This window comes from Saimiri boliviensis, chromosome 1 (assembly GCF_048565385.1).
Source record: "Saimiri boliviensis isolate mSaiBol1 chromosome 1, mSaiBol1.pri, whole genome shotgun sequence".
NCBI lineage: Eukaryota > Metazoa > Chordata > Mammalia > Primates > Cebidae > Saimiri > Saimiri boliviensis.
In genome coordinates, this window is record NC_133449.1 from 5,435,417 (window position 1) to 5,449,463 (window position 14,047).

Sequence of the window (14,047 nt, forward strand, 5' to 3'; positions counted from 1 at the left end):
CCACTGATGTATACACCTACTATGTACCTGCCAAAATTTAAAAATCCAAAAACATTAAAAAGTATGTGAAAAAAAAAAGGAGAAGTCTACGGTTTTGGAGTTTCTTCTCTGAATTAGTTTGCTAGGGCTGCAGTGATCAGTTAACACACACTGGGTGGTTTAAGCAAAATAAACGTGTTCTTTCACAGTTCTGGAGTGTGAGATTGCAGTGCTGTGAGGGCTGGTGCCTCCGGGGGCGATGAGGGAGGATTTCAACCAGGCATGTCCCCTGGGTTTATTAATGGCCATCTTAGATCTCTTCACATCATCTTCCTTCCATGCCTGGTTCTCTGTGTCTACATTTCTACTTTAAAAAAAAAAAAAATTGAGACAGGGTCTTGCTCTGTTGCCCAGGCTGGAGTGCACTGGTGAGAGCTTAGCTAACTGCAACCCCTACCTCCCCGGCTCCGGAGATCCTCCCATTTCAGCCTCCTGTTAGCTGGGAAGACAAACCTACATCACCACACTTGGCTGATTTGTATGTGTGTGGGGGGGTGGGTGTAATTTTTAGTAGAAATGGATTTTTGTCATGCTGCCCAGGCTGGTCTCTAAATTCTGAGCTCAAGTGATCCTCCCACCTCAGCCTCCCAAGTGCTGGGACTGCAAGTGTGCCCCTCTGCACCAGGCCCATTTCCACTTTTTATATAGGGTTTGGACCCACCCCATTGGCCTTGTTTTTACTTGATCATCTGCAAAGGACCTAGCTCCAAATAAGGTCCCACTCTGAGATACTCGGGTGTTACACTTCAAAGTATTTGAGAAACATAATTCAACTCATAATAGCCCATTCTCTACCCCTTAAAGATTCATGTCGTTCTCACATGAAAAATACATTCACCACACCCCAACATCTCCAAAAGCCCAAATACAGTGCAGCGTCAACCCTAAGCCCAAAACCTCATGTAAATATCTCATCAAATATGGGTGCAACTCAGAGTTCAATTCATCCTTAAGCAAAATTCTCTTTCAGCTGTGGATCTATGAAACCAGACAACATATCTGCTTCTAAGATACAATAATGGAACAGGCATAGAACAGACATTTCTCTTCCATAAATAGGAAAATAAGAAAAAGAGAATCACAAGTCCCAAACAAGTCCCAAACCTATCAGGGAAAATTCCATTCAATGGCAGACTTCCGAAGGATCTTCTCCGGCGAGATTCTCTGCCCTCCGGTCCTCTGACCCTTTCATCGCTCCATCACCCACTCTTGGGGACTTTGTCTAGGAGTCAAGACTGGTCAGCACCAAGCTGTGGGTTTTCCACTTTGGAGGGAGTTCAGAGCAGAGTGGGGTACACCGAGACTGAAGCAAGACTCTCACCTGAACACACGGAGGCTGAGGCTGGGTCAGAGCCGCCCTGGAAGGAGAGTGGGCAGTGGGTTCTCCCACAGTCAGGTGGGCAAGTCAGGAACACACTCCGGATATGTCCCTGAAGCACAGGCATGTGGTGGAAGGAGGAGGAACACAGTCACCCTGTAAGGACCCTGTCAGAGCTGGCTGTGTTGCAAGTGATGATATCAAGGGCATTGACACTTAGGAAGGCCATCCAAAGTGGAACCCCAAGGGGTCATCTGGAGACAGCATTCCCCCACAGCAGAGAAGGTGATCCTGCCATGATGGGTTTATTTTTATAATGACCCACCAAGGGGGCCCAGCAGTGGAATCCTGGCATGTCAAGCGGCGTTCAGCAGCCAGGCAAGAGGCACACAGCATCAGCTCCGTGAAGGAAGACCCTTGCCCTTCCTCTTCAAAGCCCTTCCCGTCCCTTCCTTCCCCAGCAGCCAGAAGGCAGGACTGGGAGCCAGGAGTGTGAAACACCAGAACTGCATCTAACTCACAGTCAGCCCCAGCTAGATGTGAGACAGGATCTCTGGGCATGTAGGAAGAAGATCACAAAGCTGTGTCCTGTTCACACCTCACTTCATCTAGCCTGTTAAATGCACCATTTACACTTCCAAGTACAGATGCAAATGGTGCTCGAGACCAAAGAAAAATCGTGTTAATTTTTATCATAACATTGACTATCTGCTGCTGTGGGAGAAAAATATAATGAGGAATCTGATACTAACCTAGGTTAAAAGAGCATTGCTGAGACTGAAGTAGGCTGTGGACATCTGTAGGCAACTTGGATTGCTTTATGCGCCTTTCATACATTCCAGATTTCTACGGGAAATATGTGCTGCTGCCTTTAAATGGAGGAAGAAAAAGCAATAAATACCATGAAGTATCAAAGTCACAATTAATTATATTTTAAAATACAGTGAACCAACAGAATTAAGAGAATGAAACCAAAATAATTTTCCCTAGTTTATGATTCTGTAGAAGTGACATTTTTCATCCTGGGAAGACTACAGAATGTTAAGAGCAGAAATGACCTTGGAAGCCATCTAGTCCAAAATGTTGGTAGGCTATAGGTGAGGATTTTAAGCCCCAAGGTGATCAGCCCCTGCTTCTAAGATCACGTGGCTGATTTATGGAAGGATGAGGGCAAGAGACAGAGTCTCCCTGGCTCAGATCCCACTTCTCTCCCAAGTGTGTCTCTCTAAGGTGCTACTCACCTCTCAGTAGAGGCCAGGATCCTCTTGCTATCCAGCCTCCCCTCCTCCCCCTGTCTGGAATTGCCCTTCGATTTTTCACAGCAGCTAATCTCTACTCTAATCATGACCACAGACTGGTAGAATTTTTAGTGAACGCCCTCTCCAACGAAAGGTCATTCTGTCTCTTGTTCGTGCTACGCGTACTCAGAATTTAATAATTACTTGTGCTTCACACATCTCTGCCTATTCCTTACCTTATTTGGGATAACACAAGTAATGTAAGTGTTTTCAAAGATGCCAGACAGAGACAGAGTACAGAAAGACCTACTGATGCATGGAGGGCCAGCAAGAAAAACATCAGCGGACACCTGAGTTCAAGGGTCAATGACAGCAAAATTTAGTTGATTATAGGGCTCACGGGTCACAGGGAGTGGGTAAAGGAACCTGGCCACACAGCTTGGTGATTTGGAGAGTCCTAGCTAGGGCTTTCCCTCACCCTATCAAGGTAGCGGGGACAGGTTACACCTGACAAAGCCCGTTCCCGGCAAGGCCTACCCACAGCCACCCTCCTCCTGTGGTTGTACCCATAAAATCCCCGAAATCCACAGGACTCGTGTTTGCCTGAGTTACCAGCCCCCCCTGTCCCCTCCTTGGTCTCCATCATCAAAAACAATGACACATTCGTAGCTATTCACATGGATGTTTTCTCTAGCTAAGAAGTGATTAAGACAAACAAATCAGGATAATAGCCGTGTTTGAAGAAATTCGATTTGGCAAATTTTAAAATCGTGCTTTCAAAATAGATTATCCATTCCTTTTTATATTACAGTCCCAAACACACACTTATGCATTTACAGTCACACATTCAGAGCCATACAGGTCTTCTTTGGTGTCTAAGACAAAGATCCTGACATAAAGGGAACAATGTCTCCAGGAGACACCGGCCCCTCCCTCGGTGTGTAGGCTGCAACTCTGAGACGTGCACTTCAGCGCTGGTGCAGACGCTGCCTCTCTCTTTGATTTGGATGGAGAGGATGGTACAATGTGCAGGAGCCATCTCCCCACCCCGGCCCCTGAAGCTCCCGCTGTCTTTTTTGAGCCACAGCAGCTGTGAGAGCAGGCCACACTGGATAAGAGTGTTTCTTCTTCTCTTGTTCAACAAGAAAAATAACTGTTTGGAGGGAAATTATTTAACTTCTTCATTAAAAAAAAAAAAAATCCCTGAGTTGTCCAATTAAATGTCTGTTCTAGAGCTTGTTCCTCCCACTAAAAAAGGTTGAATAAATATGTTTTTAATGAAAATAAGGTGTGTCTAAACTGCAAAAGATACGAAGTTCTAGCAAATGCCTGGTTAACAGCACAGTGTGAACATGTGAAACAGTGTGATGTGAAACCACAAACATCCCTCTTGTAGCTCCAATGTTACACTTTGTATATTCTCTGTATGTGTGTGTGTGTGTGTTCATTTGTGTGCTGGGTCATGATATAAAAATCCATTTCATGTGTCAGGTCATAGTCAGAATAAGTTAGAAAGCCCCTGACCTGTGCTATCCTGCCCTGCTGATCCTCTGTGTTTTCCTTAATTGTGAAAAAGATGAAACTAGAGAGGCAGAAAGAAAAGAACCATGCCTTGCTTGCACTGCAAAGGGAAGTGGATTTTTTCCGAATGGTGAAGGGCTTCATGAGCATGGTGTGGGCAAGCGCCATGGTCCACATTGCACGTTGGAATGAATAGTCTGTCTGCAGAGTGGGACAGGGAGATCATTCTGGCGTCCATTACTAAAACATTTGTAGAGCATAGAGGAAACACAGGAAAGCCTAACCATATACACTGTTTCAAACACTGATGTATAATGGGTCAAACATGCAGGAAGAAAGGAACTCAGGAGTGACTGGGGTAGGAGAATTGACTGAGCTTACTGGGGTATGTGAGCAAACATGAAAATGCCTTCATACAGTAATAATTTACACAATAGTTATGATATGCCAGGAACTCTTTCAGGCACAGAAGAAAGAAATATTAAAATAATAAAGATGACATTTATAAACATCCTATTGCGTGTAGCACTGTTCTAAGCACTTCCTATGTATTTAATCATTGTAACAATTATAACAAATAAAGCAGAACCTGGACCCCCTGCCTCTGCATGCGTGTGTGTGTGTGTGTGTGTGTGTGTGTGCACACGCACATGATGGAATGGTTACTAGTATCATATTTTATAAATTGGAAAATGAAGGCACAGGAAAAGTTAAATAACTTGTGTAAAAGACACTATCAAGAAAATGAGAAAACAAGCCACAGACTCGGAGAAGTCGTTTGCAAAAAATATGTCTGATAAAGAACTGTTATCCACAATATACAAAGAAATCTTACAGCTGAGCAACAAGCACATGAAAAACCTGATTAAAAAATGGGCTGAAAACTTGAAGAGACATATCACTAAAGAAGATATACAGAAGGCAAGTAAATATCTGAAAAGATAGTCCATCTCATATGCCACTAGAGAAATGTAAATTAAAACAAAAATGAGATAGCACCTCACACCCAGTAGAATGGCTAAAATCTGAAACAGTGACAACACCAAATTCTGGCAAAGTTGTAGAACAGTAGAAACTCTCATTCATTGCTGTTGGGAATGTAAAATGGCAGGGCCACTTTGGAAGACAGTTTGAAAGTTTCCTATGAAATTATGCAACCTCTTACCACACGACAGACCAGTCTCACTCTTAGGTATTTACCCAAGCAAGTTGAACACTTACATCTACACAAACACCTGCATGGGATGTTTATACCAGATTTTATTCATAATTGCCAAAACCTGGAAGCAACCGTAGTGTCCTTCTGTAGAAGAATAGATAAACTGTGGTATGTTCAGACAATGGAATGTTATTTATTGCCAAAAAGAAATGAGCTATTAAGCCATAAAAAGACATGGAAGAACATAAAATGCATATCATTAAGGAAACCAATTTGAAAAAGCTACATACTGCATGGTTCCATATATTTGACATTCTGGAAAAGACGAAACTATTGCCATGGTAAAATAATCAGTTGGTGCCAGGGGTTGGGAGGGTGAAGGATGAATAGGTAGGTGGAGCACAGACGCTTAGGGCCATGAAAATAATCTGCATGACACTGTAGTGACGGAGACCTGCCATTACACATTTCTCCAAATCCACAGAATGTACAACACCAAGAGTGGACCCTAATGTGAACTATGCACATCGGATGATTACGAGGTGTCGATGCGGGTACACTGATCATAACAAATGCACTGTGGTGGTGCACATTGATAGTGGGCGTGGTTGTGTACGTGTCGGGATACAGAGCATGCAGAAGGCTCTCTACTTTCCATTCATGTTTTCTGTGAACCTACAACTGCTCTAAAAAATAAAGTCCATTTTAAAAAATACAATATATCTCTCACACAAATAATTTAAAAAGATATGAATTTTGGAGGCAGCAGGTTTGTGGAATTCTCTGGGCATTGATAACTAAAAGTCAAAGGGTACATGATGAGAGCCATGGGGCCGGGGGAGAAAAGATACTGGAACCAGAATTTTCAATCTAAGGCAGAATACTTCAGAGCTGTAACTCTGCACACCTAAGCCCGTTGTTCTCAAACTTCAATGGTGCCTCATTAACAGTGCAATTCAGTGGGTTCTAACTAGCATTTAAATAAATGGAATGGAACAGAAAAGAATAAAAATATAGCATGAATTGCACATAAGAGAGGTTGATTTGTGACACTGGTTTCTGCTTTATATGTGTATAGCTTCAGTACTGGGTCATGATATAAAAGCGTGCTTTATAAAATAGATCATGATCAAAATAAAGTTCAAAGCCGCTGCCCTGTGCTATACTGCCCAACTGCTCTGGTTTCAATGGATCACACTCTCTAGTGGAGTAATTCATAGAATAAATCAGTGAAAAGATTAACAACATTATTTTAGCTATGGAAGCATGTTTTGATGAATCAAACAGGGTTAAGCATTCACTGATTCATTGGGGATGTGTGTGTGTGTGTGTGTGTGTGTGTGTGTGTGTGTGTGTTCGTTCAGGTAAGGTTGTTCAATCTATACTCATTACCAGGTCTGAAGAGCATTTAAGAAGGAATGTCCAGTAGACAGAAGATATTCAGATCCAAATTCAGAATTTAGGGCTGAAGCTGAGATAAAAAGATAGAGCTGAACAATGAGGAGTGAACTCATTTCAGGAGAATAGGTAAGGGGAGAAAAATGGGAAAGCACCCTGCCTTCATTTCATGCATGTGTTTGGAATGCTTCTAAAAATGGTGTTCAATCAATCAAATGAGTCAAATATTTACCCAGTGGTATTTTTAGCATATTATTTGCTTAGAAATGCTTCTTTCCTAAAAAAAAAGGGACACTTCTTATTCTGGTTGTTATAATTTTGAGAGATATTGTGAAATATCTTATCTCCTTATGTAATAGTCCTTTTAAGTGAAGTTTTCTTTGTAAAGATGGAATTATGAAAAGATAATAATAACCATAAAATATAGTCATTTGTGACTCTAATCAAATGTGACTCTTCAAATTCTGAACACTATGGATCCAACAATGTTTATGATCAATAGAAAAACTACATATCTTGCTCATAAATCGGTATTCATATGTAGACAGACACACAAAAGTGAATATTGGTGCTAAAAAGATAACTAATGAACCAAATTATTATATGCATTCAGTGGTTTAAAAAATAGCAGATATGCTTCCATTTTGCTAAATTAGACTTTCAAGAGGTGCATTATTAGGCCATATTTTCCATTTAGAAGCTTAAAATTCCTCTAAATAGTCGGTTAAAGTTGATGTGGCACACATCTGTTTTCAGAAGTCACTATTATTTCTGTAAGAAGCATGTATACACTCAAACATGTTCCCATTTTTTTTTAATGTTATACTTATTTAAAAATTTTCCCTTAGGGAGCAAAAAAAGAAAGTATACAGAGATTATTCTTTTTCTCATGCCTCAGTCCACTACATCTAACAATATTAAATATGTGGGGTGAGTCCATGCTACAAAATAGCTATCTAGTTAATCTTTTGCAAAAATTGCCAGCCTCTTCTGTATTACAGGGAAGAATGGCTGTAGCGCCCGCCTTCAGTGCCACAACCCCAGTCTTTGCTTTATCTTCTCCAGCAAATGGCCCGTGTTTCCTTGAACAGAAATTACATGTGTTTGAAAGAGCAGGTTTTAACTTTTATTTCCTCTAAAAAGATCGCAGCACTATGAGAATAAAATCTATTATTTTTCACTCCTACTGCACTCAGATCATTCTCATTTTAAAGCTAAACATAGTTTTTGGTATAGCATAAAGATAGCAAATAAATACGGACTTTGCCAAAGATATTCAAATAGATTTTCTTTCAGAGGCCAAAATGGTAGGTGCCCTCATACTTTGCAAGCAAATAATGAACTGAGCTAAAATATCTCAGTGCCTCTCTCTAGACTCTAGAGAGAGTGTGGATTTGTCCCGCCGCTGTGGGGAGAGGGGTGTAGGTTCACCTTGCGCTCCACCCCACCCTCCCTCGCGTGGAGTTCCCAATAGCTGGGAACCGTGTCAGGTAAGAGAAAAGCAAGACACAGTGCTCGACTTGCGGGAGTGAAGATGAATTTTCACACACTGCCTTGGATTTTATACATCTCCAGACTTCAAGTCACCTAGCATGAGTGACTGTAAATTCTTTTGGTTCCTATGGCCCTGAAAGGAATGAATTGCCAGCATTATCAAGATGTAAATTCGTCTGAATATTCCAAGCATTCAATGCAGTGTTTTTCTTTAGGATGAGTGGGGGGCGGGGGGGGGGGGCGGGGCGGGAACGGGTTATAGCGATGGCGGTAATTTTTTCAAATAATGATCTGAGGAAAACATGGTATTATTTCATGATATCAGAGTCTTCAGAGAAGCTCCAATATTTAAGGAAAGTAGTAGTATTTGCAGGAAGGGCACCTGAAAGGAAGCAGATGTGGATAACGTTCCCAGTCCTCCACAGCGGATTTCTCTGGAGAAGGGAGCCGAGCCGCGTCTTAGGAACTGCTCCAAGTTCCCAGATACCCGGCGCTGTGGGGCGTGGAGAGGGCGCGGAGGGCGGCAGGCAGGACCCAGGAAGCGGCGCTTCTCAACTGCCCCCAGCATGTTCGTAGAGGTAACGGGGACTCGGTAAAGAAACACAAAGGAGGCGAACGCGGCGCGATCGCCGGGGTCCTAGGCTGCTCTGCCAGCCCCGCGCGCCCCCGGCCGCCGCCCACCTTCCCACCTCCGAGGGACAGATCTGGACGGGAAACCCGCATGCACCTTCTTTCCTCTTTGGTTTGTGAGTGCCCCAGAAGGCTCCTAGCTCACAATTGCACGGTTTCAGGACGAGGCTGCCGGGGAGGCGCTGGCGACCGAGGAAGGGGAAGGACAAAGAGGAACAGGAGGCCGGGGAAGGAGAAGGGAGCGGCGGAGGGGCGGGGAGGGGAGGGGCGAGGGAGGAGGGAGAGGGGCGCCGGGCCCTGCGCGGGGACGCCGGGCTGGGGGCGGGCGTGCTGGAGCCTGCGGGACACGGACCCGCTCCGGAGCCCGCCCTGGGAGTGGCCAGCTCGAACCCGAGGGCCCCGCAGACCGTTACTCCAGCCCCCGCCCGGGGCGGGGCGTTCGGGGGCGCGGCGCAGCCCAACCCGCACCGCGGCGTCCCCAAACACCACCAAGGAGGGAAAACAGACGGAGAAAAAGGACAAAACAGAAAAATGCAAACGGGGGAGGGAGCTCACCGCCTCTCGAGCTTTAAATTGATTTCTTTGCCTTACAAAAAAGGGAGAAAGGGAAAAAGAGAGCAGAGCCCACGTGCGGGGAAGGTTGTTGTCTTCAAGCGCCACCTTCCGTCGGCCTGGGCCTCCGCGGGCCTCTCGGGCGGGCTCGGGGCGGGGGCGCTCGGGAGCGGCCGAGCCCCGCGGGGGGCGCGCCGGGGAGCAGATGCGCCCACCCCGGGGCGGGCAGGGCGCAGCAGACCCGGAGCCGGGCCGAGGCCGCCGTCTCAGGCTTGGCGCGTGCCCGAGTGTGTGCACGCGGGGAGGGAGCGCGCCCCGTCCGCGGTCGCCGTCGGGCCTCCCGGGGACCCGGCACAAAGGCGCGCGGGGCCTCTCCCGGGACCCGGTCCTGGGTCCGCGCCGGCGCCGGGACCAGCCGGTTTCGCCCCCGACCACCGGCTCCGCGTGGTGCAGCGCGCCGCTCCCGAGCATCCCGGGGAGAGGCGCATCTGTGCACACACGCGGATTTTTTAAAAATAACATATTTCTAGACATGCCTCCTCTCCCCCCACCCCCATCTTCGCCCAGCAGCCCGGAGGGCGGGGTGGAGGGGCGGGGCCTCCGAGTTAATAACGGGAGGTGGGAGGAGCCGGCCCGCAGCCATTGGCTGGCCGGGGGAGTGATGTCACCCATATGACACCCTGATAACTAGTTGGGAGAGAGACCTCAACTTTTTGCAGAAGGAGCGCGCGCGCCTGGGAGAGCTCGGGGTCCGGCGCTTGCAGTGGGAGCCACGAGCCGGAGAGAGGGGTCCCGGGCTGCCTCGACCGCCGTCGCCACCGCCTCTCCCGTTGCGACCGCAGCTCCCAGCGCGCCGGCGGCCGTCGCCGCCGAAGCCACCGCAGCCGCTGTGTGCAGCCTGGAAGGGGGGGCGGGGGGGAGGGGGGGAGCCGCGGAAGCGGGGTGCCGAGGACTTTGCAACTTGCCCAGGAAGGTGGAGGGGTGGGAGGGGGAGGGGGACCTCCGCACGAGACCCAGCGGCCCGGGTTGGAGCGTCCAGCCCCGCAGCGGATCATGGTGCAGCAGGCGGAGAGCTTGGAAGCGGAGAGCAACCTGCCCCGGGAGGCGCTGGACACGGAGGAGGGCGAATTCATGGCTTGCAGCCCGGTGGCCCTAGACGAGAGCGACCCAGACTGGTGCAAGACGGCGTCGGGCCACATCAAGCGGCCGATGAACGCGTTCATGGTGTGGTCCAAGATCGAGCGCAGGAAGATCATGGAGCAGTCCCCGGACATGCACAACGCCGAGATCTCCAAGAGGCTGGGCAAGCGCTGGAAAATGCTGAAGGACAGCGAGAAGATCCCGTTCATCAGGGAGGCGGAGCGGCTGCGGCTCAAGCACATGGCCGACTACCCCGACTACAAGTACCGGCCCCGGAAAAAGCCCAAAATGGACCCCTCGGCCAAGCCCAGCGCCAGCCAGAGCCCCGAGAAGAGCGCGGCCGGTGGCGGCGGCAGCGGCGGCGGCGGCGGCGGCGGCGGGAGCGCGGGCGGCGGCGCGGGCGGTGCCAAGACCTCCAAGGGCTCCAGCAAGAAATGCGGCAAGCTCAAGGCCCCCGCGGCCGCCGCGGGCGCCAAGGCGGGCGCGGGCAAGGCGGCCCAGGCCGGGGACTTCGGGGGCGCGAGCGACGACTACGTGCTGGGCAGCCTGCGCGTGAGCGGCGCGGGCGGCGGCGGCGGCGGCGCGGGCAAGACGGTCAAGTGCGTGTTCCTGGACGAGGACGACGACGACGACGACGACGACGACGAGCTGCAGCTGCAGATCAAGCAGGAGCCGGACGAGGAGGACGAGGAGCCGCCGCACCCGCAGCTCCTGCAGCCGCCGGGCCAGCAGCCGCCGCAGCTGCTGAGACGCTACAACGTCGCCAAAGTGCCGGCCAGCCCCACGCTGAGCAGCGCGGCCGAGTCCCCCGAGGGCGCGAGCCTGTACGACGAGGTGCGGGCCGGCGCCACCTCGGGCGGCGGGGGCGGCAGCCGCCTCTACTACAGCTTCAAGAACATCACCAAGCAGCACCCGCCGCCGCTCGCGCAGCCCGCGCTCTCGCCCGCGTCCTCGCGCTCCGTCTCCACCTCCTCGTCCGGCAGCAGCAGCGGCGGCAGCAGCAGCGGCAGCGGCGGCGAGGACGCCGACGACCTGATGTTCGACCTGAGCTTGAATTTCTCCCAAAGCGCGCACAGCGCCAGCGAGCAGCAGCTGGGGGGCGGCGCGGCGGCCGGGAACCTGTCCCTGTCGCTGGTGGATAAGGATTTGGATTCGTTCAGCGAGGGCAGCCTGGGCTCCCACTTCGAGTTCCCCGACTACTGCACGCCGGAGCTGAGCGAGATGATCGCCGGGGACTGGCTGGAGGCGAACTTCTCCGACCTGGTGTTCACGTATTGAACGCGGCGCGCTCCGCTCGCTCTTTCTCTCGGCGGCGGGTGCAGAGCTGGGTTCCTTGGGAGGAAGTTGTAGCGGTGGCGATGATGATGGTGGTGGTGGTGGTGGTGTTGATGGTGGCGGTGGTAGGGTGGAGGGGAGAGAAGAAGATGCTGATGATATTGATAAGATGTCGTGACGCGAAGAAATTGGAAAACATGATGAAAATGTTGGTGGAGTTAAAGTGAAATGAGTAGTTTTCAGACATTTTTCCTGTCCTTTTTTGTCCCCCTCCCTTCCTTTCTCGTGTCTCAAGGTAGATGCATACCTAGTCTGGAGTTGTGATTTTTTTCCAAAAAATGTGTTTTTGTAATTACTATTTCTTTTTCCTGAAATTCGTGATTGCAACAAAGGCGGAGGGGGCGGGGCGGGGGAGGGGAGGCAGGACCCGCTCCGGAAGGCGCTGTTTGAAGCTTGTCGGTCTTTGAAGTCTGGAAGACGTCTGCAGAGGACCCTTTTGGCAGCACAACTGTTACTCTAGGGAGTTGGTGGAGATTTTTTTTTTTTTTTCCTTAAGAGAACTTAAAGAACTGGTGATTTTTATTTTAACAAAAAAAGGGACCATTGCAGCTTTTGTTAATTTAATTTTTTTTTTTTTTTTTTTTTTTTTTTTTTTTTTTTTTTTTGGAGGGAGAAAACTGATGTCTTCTATGCATCCGATTCTTAACAAAACTGCAGGGAGCTTGAAAAAATGCAGACTGTACAAACGCTTACAAAAAAAAACTGTGAACTGACTTAAGATCAGAGTTTACTTTTCAGATCAAATTGTTTATGGTTTTACAAATGTGATTTCTACTTGCCAACTTTTTTTTTGTAACTTGTTCCCTTATACCTCCTTGATTGAATACCAGACAGCCTAGACCTCAGTACAAAAGGTATTGAAACATTTTTGATACATAACAGACCTCAGTCTTTTTTAAAAATTAATATATTTTCAGGCGTATTTTTGTACAGTGAAAAGGGAACATTCTTGCTGTGTTTTTTCAGTAAGACTTTCAGGCACTTCTTCCCTTTTGATTTCTTTTTTTTTCCTCTGTTTTTTAGCATGCAAGTATGTTGGTACGTTATGTCCTGGTTTAAAAAGGATTAAAATTTTAAAATAATCCTTGCATCTAAAGGCCTTGTGGTTTAAAAAAAAAAAAAAAAAGCAAACTTTTTTTTGTACAGCTATAGTAGAGATTTGTTCAATATTTGTAGGTAAAGATTTATTGAAAATGGTGATATAGACCTCAGAGCTGTTATCTTAGTTTAAAGATTGTATATGTACTGTACTATAGTAGGACTTTATGTATCTCATACGCTGTGATGTGGATGGGGCCCCAGATGGAAGGTTTGAAACTGGATTCTCGATTTTTAGCAAAAAAGAAAAAAAAAAGGCACATAGTTTAAAAAGTTTCTCATTTTGTGCAATATAATCTAAATAAAGTACAGACCATCTGCATATTTTGTAGCAAATGGTGGCAAAGCAGACTCAATGCACTGTCGACATCATTGCCGTTTTTTTTTTTTTTTTTTTTTTTTGTGCTGGAAGTCTGTATCTTGACAATTTTAATAAATCAGCTGGAACTGATAGAAACTCGCATCGCCAATAGTCCCTATGAAAGTCAAACTGGAGGTCCTGTTGTCGCAGAGCATTCGGCGGTGAGGCTGTTGTGTGCGCGGACGCGGGGAGGCGGCCGGAGAGGATTCTACACTGATGGGGTTAGGCTGAAAAGTGTTCTATCGGCAGGCCGATTTCTTTTTCGCTTTCGCTGGTAGTGAAAGACTGGGGAAGGGCGTTCTTTCTCTCTGCCTTCCCTTCCCATCCCCAGCTCCCCATTTCCTATTTCACCTCCTCCTCCACTCCCTGCCTCTTCTCCCCACCCACCCTGGCGGGCGGGCAGCGCGGAGGCTCGGGCGCTGGCCGGGGAGGGGCGCGTGGAGGGCACTGGGTTGCCAGCTCGCTTGGTCGGGGTCCTGTGCGCAGGGGCCGGTGTGTTCTCCGCGGCGGGCCGCGTCCCCGCGGGGCCTCCCGGTGACAGCCGCCCTGGGCAGCGAGCACTCGGGGCACTTCTGTCCCCGCCTCTCAAAGGGTGGGGACAGCCGTTTCCAGATTTGAATTATTTTTTCTGTTCTTTTTAACGCTGCATCTTCGCGTGCTCCGAGGTGGTTGTTGGCGGGGAACGCGGCAGCAGTTTTTGACCTCTAGCGGTGAAGGGGAAAGAGGAGGAGAGGAGAGAGGTGGTCGGTGTCGCTTTCCTTCTG

At 48.6% G+C, this 14,047-nt stretch overlaps 1 protein-coding gene across 1 annotated transcript; it reads left to right on the forward strand.

The window, feature by feature from the left end:
• Window positions 1–10,323: 10,323 nt before the first annotated feature.
• Window positions 10,324–13,379, forward strand: SOX11 (SRY-box transcription factor 11). Its single transcript, XM_039461169.2, has one exon. The coding sequence runs from the start codon at window positions 10,403–10,405 to the stop codon at window positions 11,765–11,767; it is 1,365 nt and encodes a 454-aa protein (XP_039317103.1). The 5' UTR covers window positions 10,324–10,402; the 3' UTR covers window positions 11,768–13,379.
• The last annotated feature ends 668 nt before the right edge of the window (window positions 13,380–14,047 follow it).